This window comes from Coccidioides posadasii, chromosome 4 (assembly GCF_018416015.2).
Source record: "Coccidioides posadasii str. Silveira chromosome 4, complete sequence".
Lineage (NCBI taxonomy): Eukaryota > Fungi > Ascomycota > Eurotiomycetes > Onygenales > Onygenaceae > Coccidioides > Coccidioides posadasii.
Genome location: NC_089410.1, coordinates 2347684 through 2370962, shown reverse-complemented (window position 1 = coordinate 2370962; position 23279 = coordinate 2347684). Strand labels below are relative to the sequence as shown.

Here is a 23279-nt window from a genome sequence, read left to right as displayed (position 1 = left end):
TATCCCTCCCGCCGCTCCATGTTCCGCGTTTGTGGAACATGTCCTATACTGCCGGCTCTTGTACTGAGCTCGACCAGCTACCCCCCGTCTTAAGCCCGGCGGTTGTTCAGGATCGTACGGAGGGCGGGGTGCTAGTTGCTACAAAGAATGAATCACATGGCTCGCAGTTTACGGCACATAATCGCCAACCTCTGCGGCTCGGGAACGACAATCACGATCCTGAAGGTAGAGAGTCTGTATCATTCGCCGAAAATGAAGCCCCAAGCGTCGCTCAAAGCTTTGCTTTCCCGCCGAAAACTACATGTCGGATGCTTAGCTGTTGTTTGATGAACTTTGGAGGCGGCTTAAATGACAGTGCTCCCGGTGCATTAATCCCCTACATCGAAAAAGAGTATGGCATTGGTTATGCGGTCGTGTCTCTCATATTTGTGACCAACGCCTTGGGATTCATCCTCGCTGCACCCTGTACTCATGTCCTTGAAGCCCGTCTCGGCCGCGCTTGGACATATTCGCTGTCTTTATTAATGGTCGCCATTGCACATGCAGCAATAATTGCCAAACCGCCGTTCGCTGTGGTCGTTTCATGCTTTTTCTTCATTGGATTCGGGCTTGCGGTTAGCCTGGCACTCAACAACGTTTTCTGTGCCAACCTAGTGAACAACACGGCTGCACTTGGGGGTCTCCACGGCGCTTATGGCGTCGGTGGTACGATTTCGCCGCTAATCGCAACTGCAATTTCGGCGAGCGGCATCCCCTGGAGCATCTTCTACGTTATCCCGCTTGCCGTTGGGCTTATCAATATCGTATTCTCGGTTTGGTCTTTCCGAGACTATGAGAAAGACCTATCCGTCCACCACCCCCCTACTGCCCGACAAGTATCTCCTCAACATTCTGCTCAGAGCCCAGGAGTCCATAGAGACCATGCTCTTAAGAAAGCCATCAAGAATAGGGTCACGCTACTGGGAGCCTTGTTCATATTTGCGTACCAAGGTGCCGAAGTTTCCATTTCTGGATGGGCCGTATCTTTTCTTGTTGCTTATCGCCGGGGGGAAATTGCCAAGGTCGGATATATTAGCACTGGCTTTTGGGCTGGCATTTCCCTAGGCCGGTTCCTTCTGTCTCATCCTGCTCAGAAACTTGGGAGAAAGGTCTCTACGGCCGGCCTCATAGCGGGTTCAGCGTTTTTTCAACTGCTCGTCTGGCTAGTTCCCAACATCGTTGGTGATGCCATTGCGCTCGCCATTGTCGGTCTTCTGCTTGGTCCCATATATCCGTGCGCCACAGCTGTTTTCGCGACATTGCTTCCACGTGGAATCCAGCTTTCGAGTCTAGGATTCGTTAGCGCCATGGGTAGCAGTGGTGGCGCAGTAGCGCCGTTTTTCACCGGTCTTCTCGCACAGAATCTTGGTACAGTAGTGCTACACCCGATATGCATAATGCTGTATGCTGTGATGCTTGTTTCTTGGGTTTTCCTTCCAAAGATTCGAAAAGAGGACTGAATGAATGACCAAACAGTTGGCATCCTTAAGGAACCAACACAACTTCCTAGCCTCAGGACATAAACTATTGATCAGTAATTCTCCGCAAAGGTGGGAGCAATAATGCCCCGTCCACCAACGTCTCTATCCTTTCCACTTTATACACACATATTCATTGCGCAGATAACATGAAACTAGGTTGAACGTACAGAGTACAGATGTGCTAGTTTATATATATCTTTGATATAATTAGCCTTTTTTAGGCCTAGGGCACCATATGTTTTACAGGTCATTTCGCCGTACCGACGCCCGGTTGAGAGGGATTCTTTTCTATATATTGTTGAGGTCCTCAGCTTTCAGCCTGATCCTACAGAAAGGTTGGGGCGTCGAGCAAAGGGGGCAAAAGGGCTCTGGGAGTCGTCAGCTACATTCAACGGCTACCTTCACCATGCCAACCGAATGAGGAATAATGTCACTCCGCAGCAATCCCTTTGCTGGTAAGTTCTAGCTATGTAAACTCTCCAGCCATCTTAATTGGGACTGCCCGTCTTGACCCCCTCCCCTGGAACAGCTGTACTCCATGCAACAACAATCATTTTGTGGCGTCGGCCAGATGGAGGAAGTAGTCAACCAAAGTCCATAATCCCGTGGGACCAAACACACGCTGAGAAAACATTGTCACATCTCCCAGTTGGCCATTTCCGGAAACTGGATCATTCCATTATACATAATCCCCATTAGAAGCCACACTCGTGTCTCCTGAGGAGCAACGATTAAGGCGAATCTCTATCTCCCGTGGTTCCGTAGAACCTAATGTAACCAGCCCCCGAAGCCAGGAAATGCCGTCAGGTGATTGGGTCGGAGTGGACAATTAAGGCCGTAAAGGTTCAAGCACGGAGGACTCACCATCTGCGATGAGAATGAATAGGGCGAAATTATTGCAACTTGTCGACACAACTGCAGTCGACAGCTTTTTCATCGATGTCAAACCTGGGCTGCAAGAGTCAAGTTCAGGCCAAGATTTGGATTGGCGGCTGTGCGAGAAATTTATCCCCACCATCGCAAGCGGCTCTTCTAGTTCGTTCCCCTCCCTGACCGTATGGATTACACCATCCGTCGAATCGCAACTAAACCATCTGCCTCGAAACCCTAGATCTAGGATAAACTGGGAATACCACACGCAGCTCAATCCACAGTTGTATATTTTGCTAATTTCGATATTTTGCGTAACTGGGGGTTTCATTCGTCTTCCGGTCGTGGGCAACTCGGCCCTTGCTCTGCCTCACGAGTGCGATCAGAGGTATGTTCATAGTGGTGATGCACAGCATTCGCTGGCGCCTCTCTACAGTTTTATCTCCTTCAATCACTGCCTTGATCATGCAAACGCTGCCTCATATCTTTTGTCCATGCCCTGTTGTGGTTCCGCCGAGCAAAGGGGTGACCGGAATCTTCTACGGGGCCATTCACGCAAGCTTGGCCCTATCTCTTCACACGAACACAACAAAACCAATTTAAACATCTCTGCTAATTTTCACTTCGTCAAAGCGCCAACCAACTGATTAGTCTCAACCAAAAAGCGGCCTCTGCAAAGGCGCAACCGCAAAGATGGATGGCGACGACGAGCTCATGGCCAAAGTCTACCGCAAGATCGAGCGGGAGAAGGCCCTTATCAATGCCGCTACAAACATGCGCCAGTCGACCGATAATCCTCTCGTGCAGCAACGAGTCGATGCGAATATCCGTGATGGCAGGAAGAATATCGCATATTTAGAGGAGAAGATGCGGGAACTGCAACTGCGAAAGATGGGTCGTGAAGCCGGTCAACAGCCTGGCTCGCCAACTCAGCAACGGCATTCCGGGGGAGCGCCACCGCCTCCTCCAAAGGATGGCGGACATTATTGTTCTGATATCGGTTACGCTCAGGAAGGTTCAGGTTCAATGCCATCTCAAGCCCCCTTCCATGACCCTAGACCAGGAGGCCCAATCCCGAAGGCTAGACCAAACTTTAGCAAGCTAGGTAGGCCATACAGCCAAATCTTCATATTGCATGAAACGTCGGTCAGGCTAATGATTTCGCAGACTTAATCAAATACGACACTCCTTACCTTGGTCCCAAAATCCAACTCATGTTATCCCAATTAGAATTCAAGCTAAGCGTCGAGAAACAGTATAAAGCTGGTATAGAAAAGATGGTTCGCTTATATCAAGATGAAGGGGACAGAAAAAGCCGAGCTGATGCTGAGGGAAGACGTGTTGAGAGCAATCAGAAAATCCAGCTTCTAAAGCAAGCTCTGAAGCGATATGAAGACCTGCATGTGGATATTGAAAGTGCAGACCATCCCGATGGTACGTAGCTAGTATGTGGGATTTCCATTCGTGTGCTGACCACCCCTTCCCCTACCGCAGATGAAAGTTTGAGCTCCCCAAACATTCGTAAACCGCTTACGGGCCATTTGACCATGCGCATCCACGCAGTGAGGGATGTAGATCATGCTGCTGGCTCGCGATTCTCCAGGGGACCTGAAACATTCGTCATCATGAAAGTCGAAGATGCAATCAAAGCGAAGACGAAGGCTACGCGCAACGACAAGTGGGCAGAAGAGACCTTCAATGTTGACATTGACAAGGCCAACGAGATAGAACTCACTGTATATGATAAAAGTGGAGATCGCCCTACCCCTATCGGCATGCTCTGGATTCGACTCTCCGATATTGCCGAAGAAATGCGTCGTAAGAAAATCGAAACCGAGTTTAATACGTCAGGATGGGTTTCGGCAGATAAGATGGAACATGGAGCTGCAAGAACTGAATCTCATTTCCAAGTCAACGCTCCTCAACACCCCCAACATGACCAGGCTAGCCAACCTGGACCAGGCGCCACAGTGATGATTGACTCTTGGTTCGCCTTGGAGCCAGTCGGTAGGATCCATCTTACGATGAGCTTTGGTGAGTAAATCGCTATGTAGACATCTTTGCTATAAATTTGGTGTTAACACGTCTGTAGCCAAGCAATTGAAGGATCGCAGACCTTTCGATATTGGTCTTAACCGACAAGGAGCCGTTCGCCAGAAGAAGGAAGAAGTTCACGAAAAACAAGGGCACAAATTCGTTACACAGCAGTTTTATAACATTATGCGTTGTGCGCTTTGCGGTGATTTCTTGAAGTACGCCGCTGGTATGCAGTGCTCAGATTGCAAATACACTTGTCATAAGAAATGCTACCCCAAGGTGGTCACGAAGTGTATCAGCAAAGCCAATTACGAGACCGATCCCGATGAGGAGAAAATTAATCACCGCATCCCACATAGATTTGAGTTTTACTCTAATATCTCGGCCAATTGGTGCTGTCATTGCGGATACTTACTGCCCTTTGGCCGGAAGAATTCGAAGAAATGCTCAGGTAAGGTCCTTGTTCAAGCGATAATGTTACAACGCGCTGATGTTCATAAGAATGTGGGCTCACTTGCCACGCTCAATGCGCACATCTCGTGCCTGATTTTTGTGGCATGTCAATGGAGGTAGCCAACAAAATCCTCGAGACTCTCCATAAGACCAAGAACTATAACAGGGCTGGAGGTGCCATGGCTGCCAAAACACTTCGTCGTGGTGATAAACAACCCGCTCCTGAGACACAGAAACCTACAGATGCCTTTGGTCCACAAAAACCTATATCCGCCGACGCTGTCAGTGCCGCGCATTTGTCTTACACGGCGCCCCAGTCTGGACCAGCTGGTAGACCAAGCGCACCTCCGACAAATACTGCGGCTGCGGCTGCAGCTGCAGCTGCTGGTATGCGACCTCCGTCTCAACAAGGAATCCCCTATGACCGAAATTCCACAGACTATACCAATAATAGACCTCCTTATATTGAGACTCAGACACAACCAAAGCCACCACCTCATGCCCATTATGATCCAAGTGCATATGCAAGCATAGATACATACTCGCAACCACCTCAGCTTCCTCCAATTCTAGTATCGCAACAGGTACCCCATCATTACGGTATGCAACAGCAAACTCCAATTGCTACCCAGGCGCCTCAGGTATCGCTGCCTACAAAAGAGCAAATGCAGGCACCCGTCCCAATTCAGCAACCACCGAAGCGAGTTGGTTTGGATCACTTCAACTTCCTTGCTGTGCTCGGAAAAGGAAACTTTGGGAAGGTCATGCTCGCAGAGACTAAAACGACCAGGAAACTCTATGCTATCAAGGTCTTGAAGAAAGAGTTTATCATTGAGAACGATGAAGTTGAAAGTACGAAGTCTGAGAAACGAGTCTTCTTGATTGCAAATAAAGAGCGACACCCGTTTCTTCTGAACCTACACGCATGCTTCCAGACTGAGACCCGTGTCTATTTCGTCATGGAATATATCAGTGGTGGTGATTTGATGTTGCATATTCAGCGCGGCCAGTTTGGTTTAAAGCGAGCACAGTAAGACCTATCCGATTACGCTGATGGCAGGGATGCTGACATGAATTAGGTTTTATGCTGCCGAGGTTTGCCTGGCGTTGAAATACTTCCACGAGAACGGCGTCATTTATCGCGACTTGAAACTCGATAATATCTTACTCACTCTTGATGGTCACATTAAGATTGGCGATTATGGTCTTTGTAAGGAGGATATGTGGTATGGTTCCACCACTAGTACATTCTGCGGCACTCCGGAATTTATGGCGCCTGAGGTACGACTCCCTTTCTCTAATCGATTCATGACGTACTAATAACTGATTATATAGATCCTGTTGGACAAGAAATACGGACGTGCAGTCGACTGGTGGGCGTTCGGTGTCCTCATTTATCAAATGCTTCTTCAGCAGTCTCCTTTCCGCGGAGAGGATGAAGACGAGATTTATGATGCCATTCTGGCCGATGAGCCTCTGTATCCGATCCATATGCCTCGTGACTCGGTTTCCATCTTGCAAAAACTGTTAACCCGGGAGCCAGAATTGCGGCTCGGCTCTGGCCCTACCGATGCACAGGAGATCATGTCTCATGCATTCTTCCGAAATATCAATTGGGAGGATATCTACCATAAACGGGTCTCACCGCCGTTCTTCCCAACAATTACCAGCCCGACTGATACAAGCAATTTCGATCAAGAATTTACAAGCGTGACTCCCGTTCTTACCCCTGTGCAATCTGGTAAATAGTCATGAACTCCTATGTTGATGTACGTTTACTAACTTATCCTTCCCACAGTCCTTTCTCAGGCCATGCAAGAGGAGTTCCGTGGATTCTCGTATTTTGCAGACTTCGTATGATTTCCTACTTGCAAATAATTGATTCAGACTACTACGTCATATTCTGCTTGCATGAGAGTTTTGTCCTCTTTTTCTTTTTTTTCCTTCAAACGGATTTGACGGGTTTACGATGATGTAATTCCACATACTTAATGTGTCACAAAAATGCAGCAGGTCGGATAACAAGCAGAAGAAAGCAGGTGTGATTCTACTATTTTTACCAACGGAAAGTTTGGGAGGTCAGGTCTCTATATCGTTTCCGCCCTTTCTAAGGTTATCCCAACGCTCTCCTCGGGTTCTATTGTTTTTCCGTCCTTTTGGCGCTAAATCCGTTAACAGTGCTTCGTATAACATCAGTAATTTTCCCCCAATAGCCTCGCCAATAGAACTTATTTCAATCTTCATTTTTCAGCTGATGAGAGCGAGTTATTTACAGAATTCGATATTATTTATTAGATGAAAATCATCCACCCAAGAAAGTGAAAATAACTAAAAGCACAAACCGACGAACGAGGAGAGACTTGTCAATTTCTCTCAGAAAAAGCAATCCCTGAATAGCGAAGGTGCAGCACAAATTGATGCGAACCTGAAGTCTACATTCCCGGACCAAAGCCCACCAATGGGACCCTTGCCGTGCTTCACCCGGATCTTCACCAAATTGCACATTAACCATGGCAAATTCATGAGACCTAGATGAAGATTTTCGCGATATGTCCTCGCCGCTCAAAGAGAAGACATGGTGTCTGATTCTGAAGGGCCTTCTTCTGATATCGAAGTTTTAATTCCCGACTACGAAAAATACGTTGATCCTTGCTCCGAATTCAAGTGGCTGAAGGTGATTGATGGTGAGACTATATATCAACGGTCCAGTCGTTCACGCTTCGTACAAATCGGGCACTGCAGGGCATTCCTAATTTGAAGAAATAGGACTGAGTATAAGTTCCGGCATAATATGGAGGAGCCGGAGCATGAAATGGCCGAGCTGGCATTCGAGCTCTTTGATCAATTCGGCTGTTTTCAATCCCAGTCCAAGAAACACCCGGTGAAACGGGGATCGGGGGTCTGGAGTGACGGGCCGAACAATAAAAATACTGTTTTGATTGAGGAGTTGACAATTTCACCAACCCATCAACAGCAAGGGATAGGTCCCAGGCTGCCTTGTGCAGTCCAGGAGCTAGCTTCAGAGAAAAGCGGAAATTTTGTTGGGATAAGTTGGCCGGGGGTTTCTTGAACATGAAGTGCATCGTGAAACCTCTGGTGGGGAGACTGTTGACAAGAAAGCTATCAGGAGACAACTTGAGGATGCTGCGCTCTCCTTCTGGAGAACATTAGAATTCCGAAGAATTGGTTCTTCTCGCTGGCTCGGGTATTCGCCCGATGAACAGCACCCAAGTCGCTCTCTATCACCTGGACAGGATTTTGACTTGCCTCGCTTCCGGAGGATGCCTCCTATACAGGAGATTGACCTTTTTAATCAAGGCAATCCCCACCATCGATGATCCAGAGTGCCTGACTCGGCTTGGAAATATTTTTGGCGATGCTTCTCTAGACGATACCAGATGGGAAGCCACAGATGAGGACGGCAATACACTACTTCATCTCGTGCCCTCTTCTTCCAAGGCGTAAAGTGCCCAGTGGCTGATGCAGAGGAATTCCGGCCTCCTCTCTCAACGGAACGCCCGTGGGAATACCCCACTGGAGGTCATGGAGCGAATACGGATGATCTACGAGCACGGATTTAAAAGAACAGACATCTCCGACTAGTTTACCGGATACGACGATGTGACGATCTCATGCCTAACCATGCTTAGAGGACTCGTCCTGAAGCATAGCTCTCGCGTCTGAAATTTGGCTGTACATGTGGTAGCTGCCTTGGGGTTCCTTAGCACCAACTTGCAAGATATGTTGCCTTTTCATGCCGAGACAACGTTAGACTTCACTTACACGATTGGAGATGAAATGGACAGAAAGTCTTGGTGTTCGGAATTTGAAGATGACCTTGATTACCTTTCCGAGCCGATTGCGCAGAGTTTAGCCACAAACAAGGACTCGAGAACTGGTTTTCGCATATTGTGGAAGTATCTTGCAAACTGTATTAGGGCAAATACGTTGCCTACAGGAGAGAATCTTCTGCTCCTTGTTCAAAATGTGAATGAATGGCCACCACACTGTCGGAATCTTATTCAAAGGGGGAAGCTATCTCATCGATAGCTAATATGTTATTCAGGGAAACGATGGTGTTAAGAGGGCTTTTATTACATATTAGCACTCAAGAGCCGAGAAGGAAAATATACACAGTGTCGCAGAACTTGCGATGGAAGTAACATTAACTTGCTACCACGAATCCAACTGTTGTTCGGTTTAGGTTCATCTAACTCGTTAGCCCATTTCGATTGAGCGTGTCTACCTGCCACACCCGCGCTGTAAAGCGGCATGCCTCCAGCACTCCTCCGGGACTAGGACTGGTGCTAAAGAAGTACTTTGGGAACATCCAGGTTTCCTCTTAAATTTGGGAGGTGGCCAGCAGGTACAGAGTGCTTTATACCAAGAAAGCCCGATACACCTGCGGAGGGTCTGTACCATATCAACTACACCGGCCTGAAGCTTCCTCTGAAAGAAACAGTGGCAGCATGGTGTCTTTAGCTTTCTGAGGCACAGACTGACAACAAATGTCATTGTTCAAGATGGAACATGCATCGTGCGCTTTTTCATTCCTGACAAAGCCCATTCACTAGTCATAGTGTGGATGACAATGCCTTACATGTCTATATGCAAATCAACTTTGCTTTTCCAGTGTCTGGAAGCCGAACTTGCTAGTTCTTTCTGCTCAAACATCTTCAAATACCCGCAGTTTCCAGTCCAGTGGCATCCACATGGCATTGTTAAGCAATATATGTTTCATTTTCCTGTCCTGCGCTGATACTAAGTGAACCTAGCTGCTCTGGAGGCGAGTCCTTCTTTTTTAGTTTCGAAGTTTCACCACTTTCCGCCTAATGGCTGACGTTGATGAATATGTCTTGTATCAGTACTGGAACTGCATATATAATGGTGACCGTCCGACACCTCACCGCAGTCAGAACTTTGATCAAGGCCTTGACGGCGACACTTTAGTAGGCGATGCAAATACCCCCTTCAAAAAGCAAAGACGACTCGCCGGCCCTCGCTATACACTTCCGAGACTTGATCGATATATGCGGAGGGATACATCTTTGGACATTCATGGCAATAGCTCGGTCAGCTCCGCCACACTGTGTGGCGATGGTGATGATGCGGAGCCTAGACGCAGGGCCAAGCTTTCGGAGTCTGATATTGAGTCCGGAGGGCCTTTCAATTCCGGAGACCAAGACGTAAATGCAAGGCCAGGTAGGGCGTCAACGGGCGCACGGATCTTGGATGATACTTCTAACAGCTCCGTACCTGAAAACTATTTAAATCACACGATTGTTCCCCAAGGCGCACAAGAGAATTCTCTCTCCGCTAGTGCAAGCCTGACGGAAGGACATAGTCTAGAAGCGCTTATAGGGGCCAAGTGTCAGGAGGAGGAACCAAAAAGCTGGGCGGCTGCTGTTGAACTCCCCTCTGGTTATTGGGCAGATGCGGAACTAGAGCTTCTCTTCCGGCTTTCTACGCGAGGACTCGAGTCTCTGGTTCCCAGCACTTGGAGATTGGACTTTCCCATGTTCCCCAGATCATTGTTTTGCGAGTGCGGGACGAAAGATTCCTTTATTGGGTCAATGAAGGGGCGAGAGTTCCGTGGTACGTAGACCCCTTTGATGAAGGCAACTCCCAAGAAATATTGAATATTAATGGTCAAATATAGCAATAAAAGCTCTCAAAAGCGTCCTATCCATAGGACCTCGCGCCGTGAGAGACCGCCAGCTTTGCCATCTTCGCCCAGAACTTGCCGTTAAACGCATTTTGGATTCCTATATCCGCTGGGCGCTTGGGGACGCGGACATACTTCATCGCTGGTGTCTTATACCACTTTACACTGTATATGCTCTCCGGGAGAAGCAATCAGTCAGTTCCGGCGTGAAGTGCACTATTCGCAACCTTATATCAATGACCAACCGATATCGTACTACACAGCGTTTGAAGCAAGACGCTCAAGCTCGAGCCAATATTATCAACAGTCACAACCAGGGATATGAGAAGTACGGATTTCCTGTCCTTACAGGGTTCTTGATATGCGGGTCAATTGTTGCTATTATCACATTAGACTCGGATCCCACTGCAAGACCTGTGCTTGATCCGGAAACGTCTGCCCGGTTTATTGCAAAGTTAGACTTTAGCGAACCTGGCCAAGACGTGTGGAATTCTCTGGCAATCGCAATTTCCGTAGTTTGGATGCGGAATAGGATGTTGCAGCTGGGCAGTAAGATATTGAATCCGGAGCGTCTGTGCCTTGATCCCAATTGCGGCTGTTCTGGCAAAATTTCATAGTGGTTAAATTTTGAAGCCGATAACCATATCCTCAAACAAACTAATTTCCATTGGCTCTTATTAATGTATCAAGAATAAATTCAGCCAATAGAAGTTTAAGATTTGAACGTATTTCCAAGGCGCTAGTATCATCACTGTAAGGCATCAACACTCCTTACAAGCCGCTTGATCTCAGCACGCAATGGACACCCATAAATAGCGATGGGTTCAATAATACAAGGTCACGCATCGTGAATCATGGATGCGCCGGGAGACAGAGATATTGAACTTCAGCGTGCCTCTGGGGATCTTATACATGAATTCAAGGCAAAATTACCTCCCCTCCTTTGGAAATCTGCTGGCGATCAGCGTCAAGTCCATCGATGGGCCCAACGTGTACGGACAGAAAGGTTAAGGACCCTTGTAGGTGCGACCTTTTCTTCTACAGAGAGAAAATCGTGACTAAAGAAAGATACAGTTAGAGCCTTTCCAGGAATGGCCACAACTGTTAGATCCTCACTTGCAGGGAATATTATCTCAACTGACCGATGCCTTTCTTACCTACCTTGAATTGTATCAAGATCAATATGCCTCCACTGCGGCTGTCACTATCCCTAAAAATGGAGCCGTGGAGCCGCTTCCTCGAGCTATTTGCAAACTCATCTACGTTCTATGCAAAGTTCGTGGCGTGAAAGTCATTACTAGGTTCCTCAACAATGAGCCAAAGTATCTTGAGCCTATTCTTCGCGCCTTCATCGACTGGGATAGCGTGGTTGCGGATAACGATGCGGCTGCGTCATCTACTGGCCAAGGACTACCATTGACGTGGGAAGAGAGATATGTTATCCTTCAATGGCTGTCTCACTTGTTTCTGGCGCCATTTGACCTAGCATCAATCTCGTCTGACACCATTCCTATTCCGTATGATAACCTCTCTGTTCTATCTGGATTATCGGCTTATCTTCCTCCTGTGACGCGGTCTGCACTTTCAATCAGCCTAAAGTATGCGCTACTTCCAGGGAAGGAGAGAGAAACCGCCGTCGCTCTACTGGCGAGACTTGCATTGAGATCGGACATGCAAAAATTGGGTGTCCTCGAGGCGCTCATTAATTGGGCTTACAGTACGTTGGATTTGAATTCAAGTGGCTCAACAACCCCGGAATATGCAACTATCGGGATTTTGTCCTTTATTGCACGGCTAGGCGTTCAGGGTCGAGTGGATGACCTTGGTCCATATGTGGAATCTATATCTGATAGGACTATGGCGCTTACAATAGAAAAGTCTCCAGTTTGCAAGGCTATTCGGGCGTCCGCATTTGCTCGAAAGATTTTGATTAAGATTATCAGATCTATGGCCATCCTTACACTTGCGCTAGAAGAGAGGCTTAGTAGGGAGTTCTCGGATAAGAGCTCCACGATCTTAGAAAATGCAATCGATCATCTTCTCTTGTCACTTGCAGATAAAGATACCCCTGTGCGGCTGGCCGCGAGCAAAGCGCTCAGTATGGTGACTCTCAAGCTAGGTCCAGAAATGGGTTCTGACATCGTCGAAGCGGTTTTGGAGGCGCTGGAAGACAATATTCTCTACGAAAAGCGAGACGGTACCCTGATCTCCCGTTTCCAGGCCGAGAAGACCGACCCGAGCCTCATCAAACGAAACACAAGTGCTGTCAATACCCAAATATGGCACGGACAGATCCTGACCCTGGGGCACCTGCTTTTCCGACGAGCTTTGCCTTCGAGCAAGCTTGGGCAAGTGCTACAATCATTATTCTGTGGCCTTGACTTTGAACAGAGGTCATCAACTGGAAGCTCTGTCGGGAGCGGCGTTCGGGATGCATCATGTTTTGGCATTTGGTCCGTTGCTCGAAAATATTCCACTAAGGAGCTTCAAGTTTTGGATCCTCGAGAGGCGAAAGTTGGAACAAGTCAGGATGACAACGTCTTGCAGGTTCTTGCCATTGAGCTGGTTTGTGCAGCGTGTTTGGATCCCTCAGGAAATATACGTCGAGGCGCTTCAGCCGCCTTACAAGAATTGATTGGTCGTCACCCAGATATGGTATTCGAAGGGATATCTCTTGTCCAAATTGTTGATTATCATGCAGTCGCTCGCCGGGCAAAAGCTATGCAGGAAGTTGCAAGGGACGCTGCAGCCCTTGGAAGTATATATTGGTTGCCACTCTTTGGCGCATTGCTAGATTGGCGTGGAATAGGATCCCCGGACTCTCGGTCAAGGAGGGCCGCTGCCTCTGCAATTGGAGAACTGAGTTCACAGGGAAGTTATAATACCATACTTGCTGTGCTGTGCCAGACCCGTCAACGTCTCTCGGATATGTCGCCATACGCTATTGAAGCGCGGCATGGGTGTTTGCTATCACTGGCAGCGGTGATAGAAACATTCCTATCCTTTAAGCTGACAGAACCTGATCCCGATGGCACTGCTCGCCAGATCGCATCCGAAGTATCTAAGCTCTGGGAGATTTTAGATAGCAAAACAGGGCCAACCAAAGAGAGCCTCACTCTTTCTGAGCTTCGACCTGACTTGATTGCGGAAGCATCTGCACGCTTCTTATCCGCACTTGCTCGATCATATGCTCCGGCGGCTGGACAAAGTGGCCCAAGCCGAAGGCTCCCAGAAAAGTTTCTTAATAAAGCTATTGACATTTTGGGTCTTTGCGTTTGCCGTAGCGATGATATCCCTATGAAGGCATCGTCCGAGGCAGCCTCTGATCTTTTTGTGCTTTTATCCTCGGAAAAGCAATTGGATGTATTGAAAAGGTGGCTAGACAATATCGATGCGAGCTGGAAGTCCGCGACAGGCCAGGGCCAAATTGCAGCCTTGGGAGCGGTATTCAAGCATGTTCCAACTGCAGGCCAGGGAAGAAAATTGATTTTACGCGGACTTCTTAAATCAACTGCAGTCGAAGAGTTGATTGCTAAGCGGAAATCTGCCGCGCAATGCATTGCAACACAGATTTTGCCATTCTCAGGTTCCGTATTTTCCTCCCTAGCAGGAAATGAAATGCTACTAACAGACACTTAAAACAGATGAGATTGAACTTCTTTCCGGCCACCTTCAAGTGTTGCTAAATGATTACACAACGGATAGAAGGGGTGATATTGGCTCATTAATTCGACTCGAAGCCATCGGCGGCGTAAAACTCAATCTCCAATCTAAATTCAGGCGGTCGCCTTACACACATGATTTAATGAAATGTGTAATTAGGCTTGCCGCGGAAAAGCTAGATAAAGTGCGCTTTGAGGCGTGGAAATGTTTTGAGGCCTTCTGGGGTTCAGAACCTGCCCTGCCCCCATTACAGATGTGAGTATACTCTCCTTGAAGTATTCATTCAGAAGCTGATCATCCCCAGGATGTATGAACATTTAAGTGAAGTTTGCACAGTAGAGTACTTCTTACAACTCTTTATTCTCCTTTCGGTTGACTGGCTTCGACCATCTCTATTAAAGGGATTAGTGACGTCTTTCAGCGCCGGTACAGAAGGTTTAGTTCGAGCCTCGCGACTTGCTCTGGTGCAGTTCATTCAAGAACAGGCTGGAGACGACAGCAACCGGTTGAAGCTTAACATTTTCAATGACATGATGTGGGTATTAGAGAGCACGATGGATGATGATCGTTACGCTATACCGGCTGTTGATACCATCGGTTTTCTCCTCGGCAATTGCTTCGAAGACTTAGCAGGTTTAGATCTTAAGTAAGTATGTTATTAGAACAAAAGTTAGCTTGTTGATCGCTAAACAAAAACTGTACAGTTTCCGAAAATTATTTCTTCTTGTCCAAAAGTCACACTTTAAGTCCTCAAACATACCCAGAATCGAGGTTGCAGTTAAAACATACGCTACCCTACTGCGCCAGGAATGCATTCAGAAAGACGTCATGAAGAAAATGATGAGTCTGCTACTACATTCGTACCCCAAGGTATGCAAATGTTGATTATGGGGGATATGCTCGAAGTTGAAAGAACTGATGGCTAATTTGCACTAGATTCGCTCGATCACCGCTGAATGCCTTTTCATGGAGATAAACAATGAAATATTTAAGAAGACCGATTGGCTATTGTCACCACACCAGCTGAAAACTACCGTGGATAAACTACGACAAGAGTATCGTCTCACTTAGAATATATATATATATATATATATATATATACATAGACATGGAATCTGAAGTATCATTGAAAAGCATCCAAAAGGTGACCCTTTTCAACATTATGTCAATTTTTCAGTAACTCCAGCAGGTCATTGTCTTGGTTAGCTTCCTACTCCTGTTGCTCGTCGAAGAGGTGCCACTGGTGACCACTATTCCGGCACTGACCCCGTGCTTGTCGGCCAACTTCCCTGGCATAGTGGATGAGGCAACCCCTTTTAAGAATGCCCTAGGATTACTTCTGCTGCTGAAGATTGTAAATTCTATGGCAAATGTCATGGAACAGTATTGAGTCAGAAAGATATCCCGCTGTTACTTCGTTTTTATCATGAGGGTGAAGCGCAATAGAAACTAAGCTCTGGTGGGCGGGATCTAAATGACAATTATGAGCCATTTGTGAAAGTCGGTAGCTTCGCCAGAGAGGACTAGACACACAGTAGCCTGCAGCAAGAGATGCATTAATGTTCCTAGGAGCTAGGAGTGCTGCCGGAGCGCTGGAATCGACTTGGGGCGATATAAAAAGAACCTCCATTAGGATCTGCAGTTCCTAGCAGATATAGATCAGTCTACATTTGGGGAGGGAGATCTTTCTTGAAATAAATACTTCCAGTAGAACTGAATGGAATAGCAAACAGTTTCTTCTCTATGTCAACAACCTCAGTTGCCACAGTCAACTGCTGCCTTTTGGTCAGTTCAAAACCATTTACTGTCAAGCCCAATGCCTGATGCAAGCTCCATTACTATATATTCCACTCCACCTGGATTGTTTGCTGTCGATGACCACCCATATACCTTGGGAGCCGGGACGCCCTTAGACCGCAGAAATGTAAGTGTTGCCACCTCACTAGCCATTGCATAGGTTTTCGGTACAGAGTGGTCAAATGGAATCATGACAATAACTTGAGAATTATCCCCAAGCTTGGCAAGAAAAACACGGTTGAACCCCTCTCACTCAACTTCTGGAGGCTCACAACCTTTTCATACCCTGTATGCTGACTGACTGCCTCATTGAGCGCGGCAACATTAAACTTGACTTATCTCTCGCGGAGTCGAATACATTCGTTGTAGAGGAATCGGCCAGAGGTGTAGGAGAAAGGGATTGTTCGGAGACTTCTTTGTGCTTTGTATCTGGCGTTGAAACGATTGTTCGCTCTGTCCTGTAAATTATAGTGTTTGATGCCTATCAACCCGTCATGTTGGACCGTTTGATGCTCAAATGTCTCGCTGAAAGACTGTTTCCGAGTGCCAAAGCAGAAGAAACAAAGAGAGTGGACTTTCTGGCGACAGCGCCAGGACAGGGGGAGCGGAAGAGATTCACAGGTTGTGAGATCCCAGGTCTTCAGAGCGCATCGTTGATTGCGATGGAGATCGTACTACGAGACTGACTCACTGATCGAGGCTCAACCTAGCCGGATGCCACGCCAGCCAATCATACCAAGTACCTCAGCCCCGCCTGCAACCGCCAGCAACAGACAACTTGCAAGAAGCAGAGAAATATGAAAATGGCTCTTGAACAGTTTGTGGCAGGAAAGAAGGTAACCTTGACACATGCTCAGAGCAACCTTGAAAATAATGTCCGTCAAAATTGGATTGCGGTCCGAAACTCGATCCCCAGTGTGGAGAGCAGATGGAAAGAGAGTTTAAGGATGCGCTCCGTCCTCGAACATGGATGAGCATTGGCATCCCATCATGGCGGCCATAGCTGGACGAAATTTGCGAAGGGTCTGAGGTTGATGCGGATGGATGGAATGTGGTGCTCTTAATGTAAAGCGGCGATGTGTTCTTGGTCACGTAGGTTATATGGGCTTAAAACAGCGTCCAAAACAGGACAAGAGCTGGAGAGGAAGCTTGTCGGCCCGATATTTCCCCGGCTGCTTTCGTGCATCCATAGCACGAGATAACTTGGATCAGCAAGACACTGCTATCTGGAGGAGCTTCCACTAAGAATTTGTGATTGAATATACTGTCGCCCTGGAGATGGCAGTCCTAGCTCCAGCCGCTTCCGGCATACCGCCGAATTCAACGTAAGCTCCGTCCCTTCCCTCCTCGCGCCTTTTCAAATCCGTTACAGAACTGATGTTTTCGATAGAGTCTATGTCCGCGCCAGCCTTACACCTTGTTCAGATATCCCTCTTGCTGACTACATCATTGCATTGTGCAGGTCCGAAACCTTGAAGAGAGAATAAAGGTAGAGCAGTTAAAGGAAGCCCTATCCGAAATCTTCTCCGAGTACGGCTCCATTCTTGAGATCGTCGCAAAGACAAACGTCAAGGCGAAAGGCCAAGCTTTCATTGTCTTTGATAACGTCGACTCTGCAACACGCGCTATTGAGGAGATCAATGGGTTTGAGTTGTTCGAAAAGCCCATGGTGTTGGACTATGCGAAAACAAGAAGCGATGCTACGGTCTTAAGGGAAGGGGGTGAACAGGAATTAGAGGCACATAAGAGGAAAAGATTGGCTGAGAAAGGTTTGTTGATAAAGCCTTTGGATAACTTAGAGTGTAATCCCTGTGCTAATTTGCTTTCCTGGACATGCAGAAAGAAAACAAGCCCAAGAAGCACTCGAGGCCCAGAAGAAACTGAAGAGACCGGCCGCCGCCACCGCAGATACTCGCCCAGCCAAGACAACGAGAGGAGCAGGCTTGAAACCAACTGGTGCTGCTGCTGCGCCTGTCATACCAGATGAATATCTTCCACCCAACAAGATTCTGTTCTTACGAGAGGTCCCGGATTCATATGATGCGAGTGGCCTCACGGCTATATTCAGCCGCTTCGAAGGATTTAAAGAAGTACGTATGGTCCCAGGTCGAAAGGGAATCGCGTTCGTGGAATATGAAAATGAAACCGGAGCCATCAGTGCAAAGGAGGCAACATCTGGCATGGCGTTGGGCGAGAATGGAAAGCCAATGCGGGTCACCTACCAGAGACAGTAGTCATGCGGGGATTTCCCGTCTTTTCCTTTTTTTTTAAAAAAAACTTTGTGGGATGATATGACAATACTCTTTGGTCGTTGGGGCGTCTGGGTGGTTTTTTAATGATGGATTCGGTAGCCAAGTTAGCATTGAGTTCCACAGTAGTCAATACAAAGCGCCCGGTTGTGTACTAGCTATACATCTGGAATTATCATGTGAAATATAATTTCAATGGCCTAAAAAATCACATCTTCATCCTCTTCCTGCGCCAATAGGTCTGCAGGGCCATTGTTACTGGGAGACTCCTTTCCGGCAGCCCCTTCCGCTTTGTCCCGCCTTGCTTTGATCTCTGCATCCAATGCAGCTGTGTCTCTTTGCTTCTTGTTCGAAACCTAATGCCAATTGTCAGTACCTGTCGTCGTATTGACCTATGATTACATACCTTTTTTAACCGGTAGAATTCCTCTCGGTCGAGCTCATCCAGCTCTGAGTTGATGTCTTGCATTATATTAGTATGCATTAGTAGAATTTAAGGGCACGAAGACGACCTACATTTGATTGTGTTCTCAGTTCGAGGGATAATGACATGCTCACTAGGTACGAAAGTTAGAATAGATAATGGGACATAAGATGCCTGGTTTTTAGGTCGTCCATACATTGCATTCACTGGCAAGGGACGATTAGCAGAAGAACGCTATATTCATATGGAGCCAAGCATACCTCTTCTGTTTACCACCTTAATCACTTCGTCTAAGATTACGAATGCAGTCTTCACAGAAATTCAGCCTAATTCTCACAATACCTGGAGAGTATGCTCACCTGTAGACTCGCAAGCTCCACGAGCGTCTCCACTGCCCTCGCGTACGTCTCACGACATCTTTGTACCTGCTGGCCTCCCTTGCCAAGGCCAGTCAAACCGAAATCGTTGCTTCCTTCCGCAGTAACACTTTCAAATTGTGGCAAAAGGACGCCCGAGACGTTTTCTTGCTTTGTTCGAACCCGAAAGCGGGCCTGCTTGGCGGACTCCTGAATCTGAAAGCCGATATCACCGCCAACCGCGTACGACACCTCAGCGAGGGAGAAAGCCGCGATTTGCATCACACGGCCCATTTTCCGTTTGGCTTCATCGATTCGCCGCGTAATGTCTGCTGAGGATTAGACTTGTACTAAAGGATAATGTGCACCGGGGATCCATCAGACCTCGGAATCGCCTGTACTCAACGAGATCTAATCAGCCGGAAAGAACCGCATAGAATAAAGACACGTATAACAAGCATACTTTGTCAATGCTTCACTTTTGCGTTTCAGAAGACTGTGGCCTTGTTCCGCACCCTTCAGCTTGCCTTTCATCAGGCCCAGCGATTGTCGGGTGGGAAACACGGCTTCTCGATCCTAGCAGCCAGCAATCAGAGACGACAACTTGGCAGAATTTCATCACGCCGGAGAGCTTACAGCTGATCCGGACATCTTCAACAATATGCGAGCACCCTTTGATGAAATGAAACTGGGGAGCAGGCGCCTTACGTTTCGGCGCCCGTCATATGACCACAGCGATTAGACGTCGCGCGGTCATACGAATGACGCTGTCCGCAGAAGCTTGGACCACCCAGACTACGGACGCGCACCGTTGACTGACTAATTTAGTGGTCAGCCCGCATTGATGTCACGTGAGCGCGGCTATTCCTTTCAACATTCAGAGTTGACCCAAGTGTCAAAGAATTGCAAGCGCCAACAATCACCGTTGACTACAGGTCTTACATTTCAGGAGCACAGTGGCGACCTCACATAGGTCCCACTCTCGCGAGTGGTGAAATGCCGGGGACCGTTTTGAACGCCAGAGCTTCGCAGCAGCGCGCAGAAGTCGACAAGATGGATTCAGCTCGGTCTGATCTCTATTTGATTGTGAGCGCTGATGGACTTTTGGATTACTCCGGTCGTTGTGCTGATATATTTTTACGCAGTCCAGCGAGGATGCGGTGTATGAGCAGGATATCCTGCGCGATCCGGCCAGCATTAAACCCTGGCTCTCATATATCGAGTTCAAGCAGCAGAATGGAACAGCGTACGAACAGGCGTTTGTAAGTGACCGTTCGCCATAAGCAATGGAGCCTTACCTAATATCGATTTAAAAAGGTCATGGAGCGGGCTTGCAAGCATCTCCCGAGGTCATACAAACTGTGGAAGATGGTATATGGCAGTTTCCTTCCTTCTGTTTTCTTTGGGTGGTAATTGACCGTCGCATAGTATCTCGAGTTCCGAATCAAACATCTCCGGGGGCGAAACCCGGCGGTTCATCGAATAGAGTATCTCAAGGTCAATGCTCTCTTTGAACGGGCCGTCATTCTTCTCAATAAAATGCCACGGATTTGGGAAATGTACCTCGCATTCTTGCTAGAGCAGCCGTTGGTTACGCAAACTCGGCGAACGTTTGACCGTGCCCTTCGCGCTTTACCAATCACCCAGCATAATCGAATATGGAAACTGTACAAGTCCTTCGCGGTCTCTGCTTCCGGTGACACGGCCGTCAAAATATGGGATCGTTACATGCAAATACACCCCGAGAATGCTGAGGAATACATCGATATCTTGGTGGAGATGAAACAATATACTGATGCCGTGAGACGATATATTGAGGTCTTAGACGATCCAAGATTTCAGTCCAAAAAGGGCAAAAGCCATTTCGAACTCTGGACAGAAATGGTAGAGCTCCTTGTCAATCACGCCAAGGAAATCGAAACAGGCCCGCAGTCGGGAATTGACGTGGCGGCAATCATTCACAGCGGCATTGACAGATTTCCCGACCAGAGAGGTAAACTCTGGGTTGGTCTAGCGACATATTGGATCACTCGCGGCAATTTCGAAAAAGCCCGGGATGTTTTCGAAGAGGGTGTCACAACCGTTATGACGGTCCGTGACTTTACAATGATATTTGATTCCTACGTTGAGTTTGAAGAATCTATCATTAGCGCCTTGATGGAAACAGCCGCCGTTCGTTTGGATGAAGGGAAGGCCGATGAGAATGCTGACTTCGACCTTGACCTTCGTATGATGAGATTCGAGCAACTGATGGATCGCCGACCCTTCTTGGTTAACGATGTCCTTTTGAGACAAAACCCCAACAACGTCGTAGAGTGGAACAAACGAGTGGCTTTGTGGGGCGATAACAAAGAAGAAGTTGTCCGCACTTATGGGGCTGCTATTGCTGCAATCAACCCCAAAAAGGCTCACGGAAAATTCCACGAACTCTGGGTTAATTTCGCTAAGTTTTACGAGAAAGGTGGAGATCTCGCTACCGCAAGGATAATTTTCGACAAAGCAGTCAAGGTGCCTTTCAAGTCCGTCGAAGAGTTAGCTGAGATCTGGTGCGAGTGGGCAGAAATGGAGCTGCGGAACGAGAATTTCGATCAAGCTGTGAACATTATGGCCAAAGCTACTCTCTCATCTAAGCGTTCTACCGTCGACTACTTTGACGATAAGCTGACTCCTCAACAACGCATACATAAGAGCTGGAAGGTGTGGAGTTTCTATGTTGATTTGGTGGAGAGTGTTGGGAACCTTGATGAAACGAAGAATGTATATGAAAGGATCTTCGAGCTTCGGATTGCAACTCCCCAGACAGTCGTCAATTATGCCAATCTCCTGGAGGAGAATAAGTATTTTGAAGAAGCCTTCAAGATCTATGAGCGAGGTCTTGATCTCTTCAGCTATCCAGTTGCTTTCGAGCTGTGGAACCTCTATTTGACCAAAGCCGTTGACCGGAAAATCAGCATTGAACGATTACGGGATCTGTTTGAACAAGCCGTGGATGGATGCCCACCTAAGTACGCTAAGACTCTTTACTTAATGTACGGCAATCTGGAGGAAGAGCGAGGCCTCGCACGTCATGCAATGCGGATCTACGAGCGCGCGACTCGCGCAGTATCGGATAAGGACAGATTTGAAATGTTCAACTTCTACATCACCAAATCAGCATCCAATTTTGGCTTAACGTCGACTAGGCCTATTTATGAACGCGCCATTGCCGCGTTACCCGATAATGAAGCGAAGGAAATGTGTCTGAAATTTGCAGAAATGGAGCGCAGGTTGGGTGAGATCGATCGAGCTCGCGCAATATATGGGCATGCCTCTCAATTTTGTGATCCTCGGACCAACGCCGGTTTCTGGCAAAAATGGGAGGCATTTGAAGTTCAGCATGGCAACGAAGACACATTCAAAGAAATGCTACGTATTAAACGAAGTGTCCAAGTTCAGTACAAGTAAGTTTTAGATCATCCCTATCTATCTCACATAAGCAACATGCATAAACTAATGTGGAACTACAGTACGGATGTCAACTTCATTGCATCCCAGGCGATCGCCCGGAGCAAGCAACTTGCAAAAGAAGCAGCTGACGTCGCAGCCGCTGAAGAACCCGAGGAGCGTGCGCACGCCATGGCAGCTTTAGAGCGCCACGCCAAAGCTCCAGCCGGCTTTGTTCCCGCAAGCACTGGCCCTGAAGGAGGTAACCGCCCAGTTACAGAAAGAGATCAAGCACCAGCAACCAATCCCGATGCTATTGATCTCGACGAAGATATGGCTGCGGAGGAACCTCAAGAAGCCAGTTCATGAACAGCCCCACGCCACTCAATGCATTATCTTTGATAACGCTTAACCGCTCTATTGAATTTCCACGATACCATATGTCGCACAAATTGCTCGGCATTTACATTTCCATTTTCATTTCTTGGTATCTTGAATTGATTCGATGTTATCAGCTCAAACAACTTTTCTTCTTCATATTCAGTGAAGGAATTCTCTATCGTTCTCTACCTTTCTTATGAGTATATTTATTTCCTCACTCCTTAGGTCTACTTTTCTTATGTTTTCGATTCTGCGGATAGCTGGGGAAATGGATTTAGGCGTGGCTTATCAGCGATACGGTGTTCAACGGCGCGAGAAGGTAGACGGGCGTGCTGTCCTTGTGTACACCTACTCACATATCAAACAACCTTCCCCTTGGAGATATGCATGATTCTTCATTATCTTTTTATAATCAGGAGAATCTACTGCATATTGTTCTAT

The 23279-nt window shown here is 47.5% G+C and overlaps 7 protein-coding genes across 7 annotated transcripts; 6 read left to right on the top strand and 1 right to left on the bottom strand.

Annotated features, from left to right (window-relative positions):
* Positions 1-38: 38 nt before the first annotated feature.
* D8B26_007611 (uncharacterized protein) lies at positions 39-1634 on the top strand (the record flags this gene model as incomplete). Its single annotated transcript, XM_003067120.2, has 1 exon — positions 39-1634. One exon carries the CDS (start codon positions 39-41, stop codon positions 1497-1499), a length of 1461 nt encoding a protein of 486 aa, XP_003067166.2. The 3' UTR covers positions 1500-1634.
* A 772-nt stretch (positions 1635-2406) lies between these two features.
* On the top strand, positions 2407-6740 carry PKC1 (Serine/threonine kinase; the record flags this gene model as incomplete). Its single annotated transcript, XM_066125587.1, has 10 exons — positions 2407-2555; positions 2632-2778; positions 3024-3495; positions 3558-3824; positions 3885-4424; positions 4483-4878; positions 4929-5910; positions 5960-6161; positions 6216-6621; positions 6679-6740. Exons 3-10 carry the CDS (start codon positions 3084-3086, stop codon positions 6738-6740), a joined length of 3267 nt encoding a protein of 1088 aa, XP_065981671.1. The 5' UTR covers positions 2407-2555; positions 2632-2778; positions 3024-3083.
* A 2972-nt stretch (positions 6741-9712) lies between these two features.
* On the top strand, positions 9713-11162 carry D8B26_007609 (uncharacterized protein; the record flags this gene model as incomplete). The annotated part of the gene is made up of 2 exons (XM_003067118.2): positions 9713-10475; positions 10540-11162. The coding sequence occupies 2 exons, from the start codon at positions 9713-9715 to the stop codon at positions 11160-11162; spliced, it is 1386 nt and encodes a 461-aa protein (XP_003067164.2).
* Positions 11163-11362: 200 nt separating this feature from the next.
* Positions 11363-15279, top strand: D8B26_007608 (uncharacterized protein; the record flags this gene model as incomplete). Its single annotated transcript, XM_003067117.2, has 6 exons — positions 11363-11564; positions 11620-14131; positions 14190-14463; positions 14513-14854; positions 14913-15078; positions 15145-15279. The coding sequence occupies exons 1-6, from the start codon at positions 11400-11402 to the stop codon at positions 15277-15279; spliced, it is 3594 nt and encodes a 1197-aa protein (XP_003067163.2). The 5' UTR covers positions 11363-11399.
* Positions 15280-17283: 2004 nt separating this feature from the next.
* D8B26_007607 (uncharacterized protein) lies at positions 17284-18239 on the top strand (the record flags this gene model as incomplete). Its single annotated transcript, XM_003067116.2, has 4 exons — positions 17284-17330; positions 17396-17402; positions 17468-17774; positions 17845-18239. The coding sequence occupies 4 exons, from the start codon at positions 17284-17286 to the stop codon at positions 18237-18239; spliced, it is 756 nt and encodes a 251-aa protein (XP_003067162.1).
* A 211-nt stretch (positions 18240-18450) lies between these two features.
* Positions 18451-19777, bottom strand: VMA8 (H(+)-transporting V1 sector ATPase subunit D). The gene is made up of 9 exons (XM_003067115.2): positions 19671-19777; positions 19498-19610; positions 19419-19429; positions 19038-19363; positions 18939-18987; positions 18875-18884; positions 18771-18811; positions 18661-18716; positions 18451-18610 (listed from the first exon to the last, which is right to left on the bottom strand). Exons 1-9 carry the CDS (start codon positions 19683-19685, stop codon positions 18455-18457), a joined length of 777 nt encoding a protein of 258 aa, XP_003067161.1. The 5' UTR covers positions 19686-19777; the 3' UTR covers positions 18451-18454.
* Positions 19778-19957: 180 nt separating this feature from the next.
* On the top strand, positions 19958-22906 carry SYF1 (pre-mRNA-splicing factor syf1). The gene is made up of 5 exons (XM_003067114.2): positions 19958-20120; positions 20180-20296; positions 20352-20405; positions 20463-22474; positions 22541-22906. The coding sequence occupies exons 1-5, from the start codon at positions 20031-20033 to the stop codon at positions 22824-22826; spliced, it is 2559 nt and encodes an 852-aa protein (XP_003067160.1). The 5' UTR covers positions 19958-20030; the 3' UTR covers positions 22827-22906.
* Positions 22907-23279: the final 373 nt, after the last annotated feature.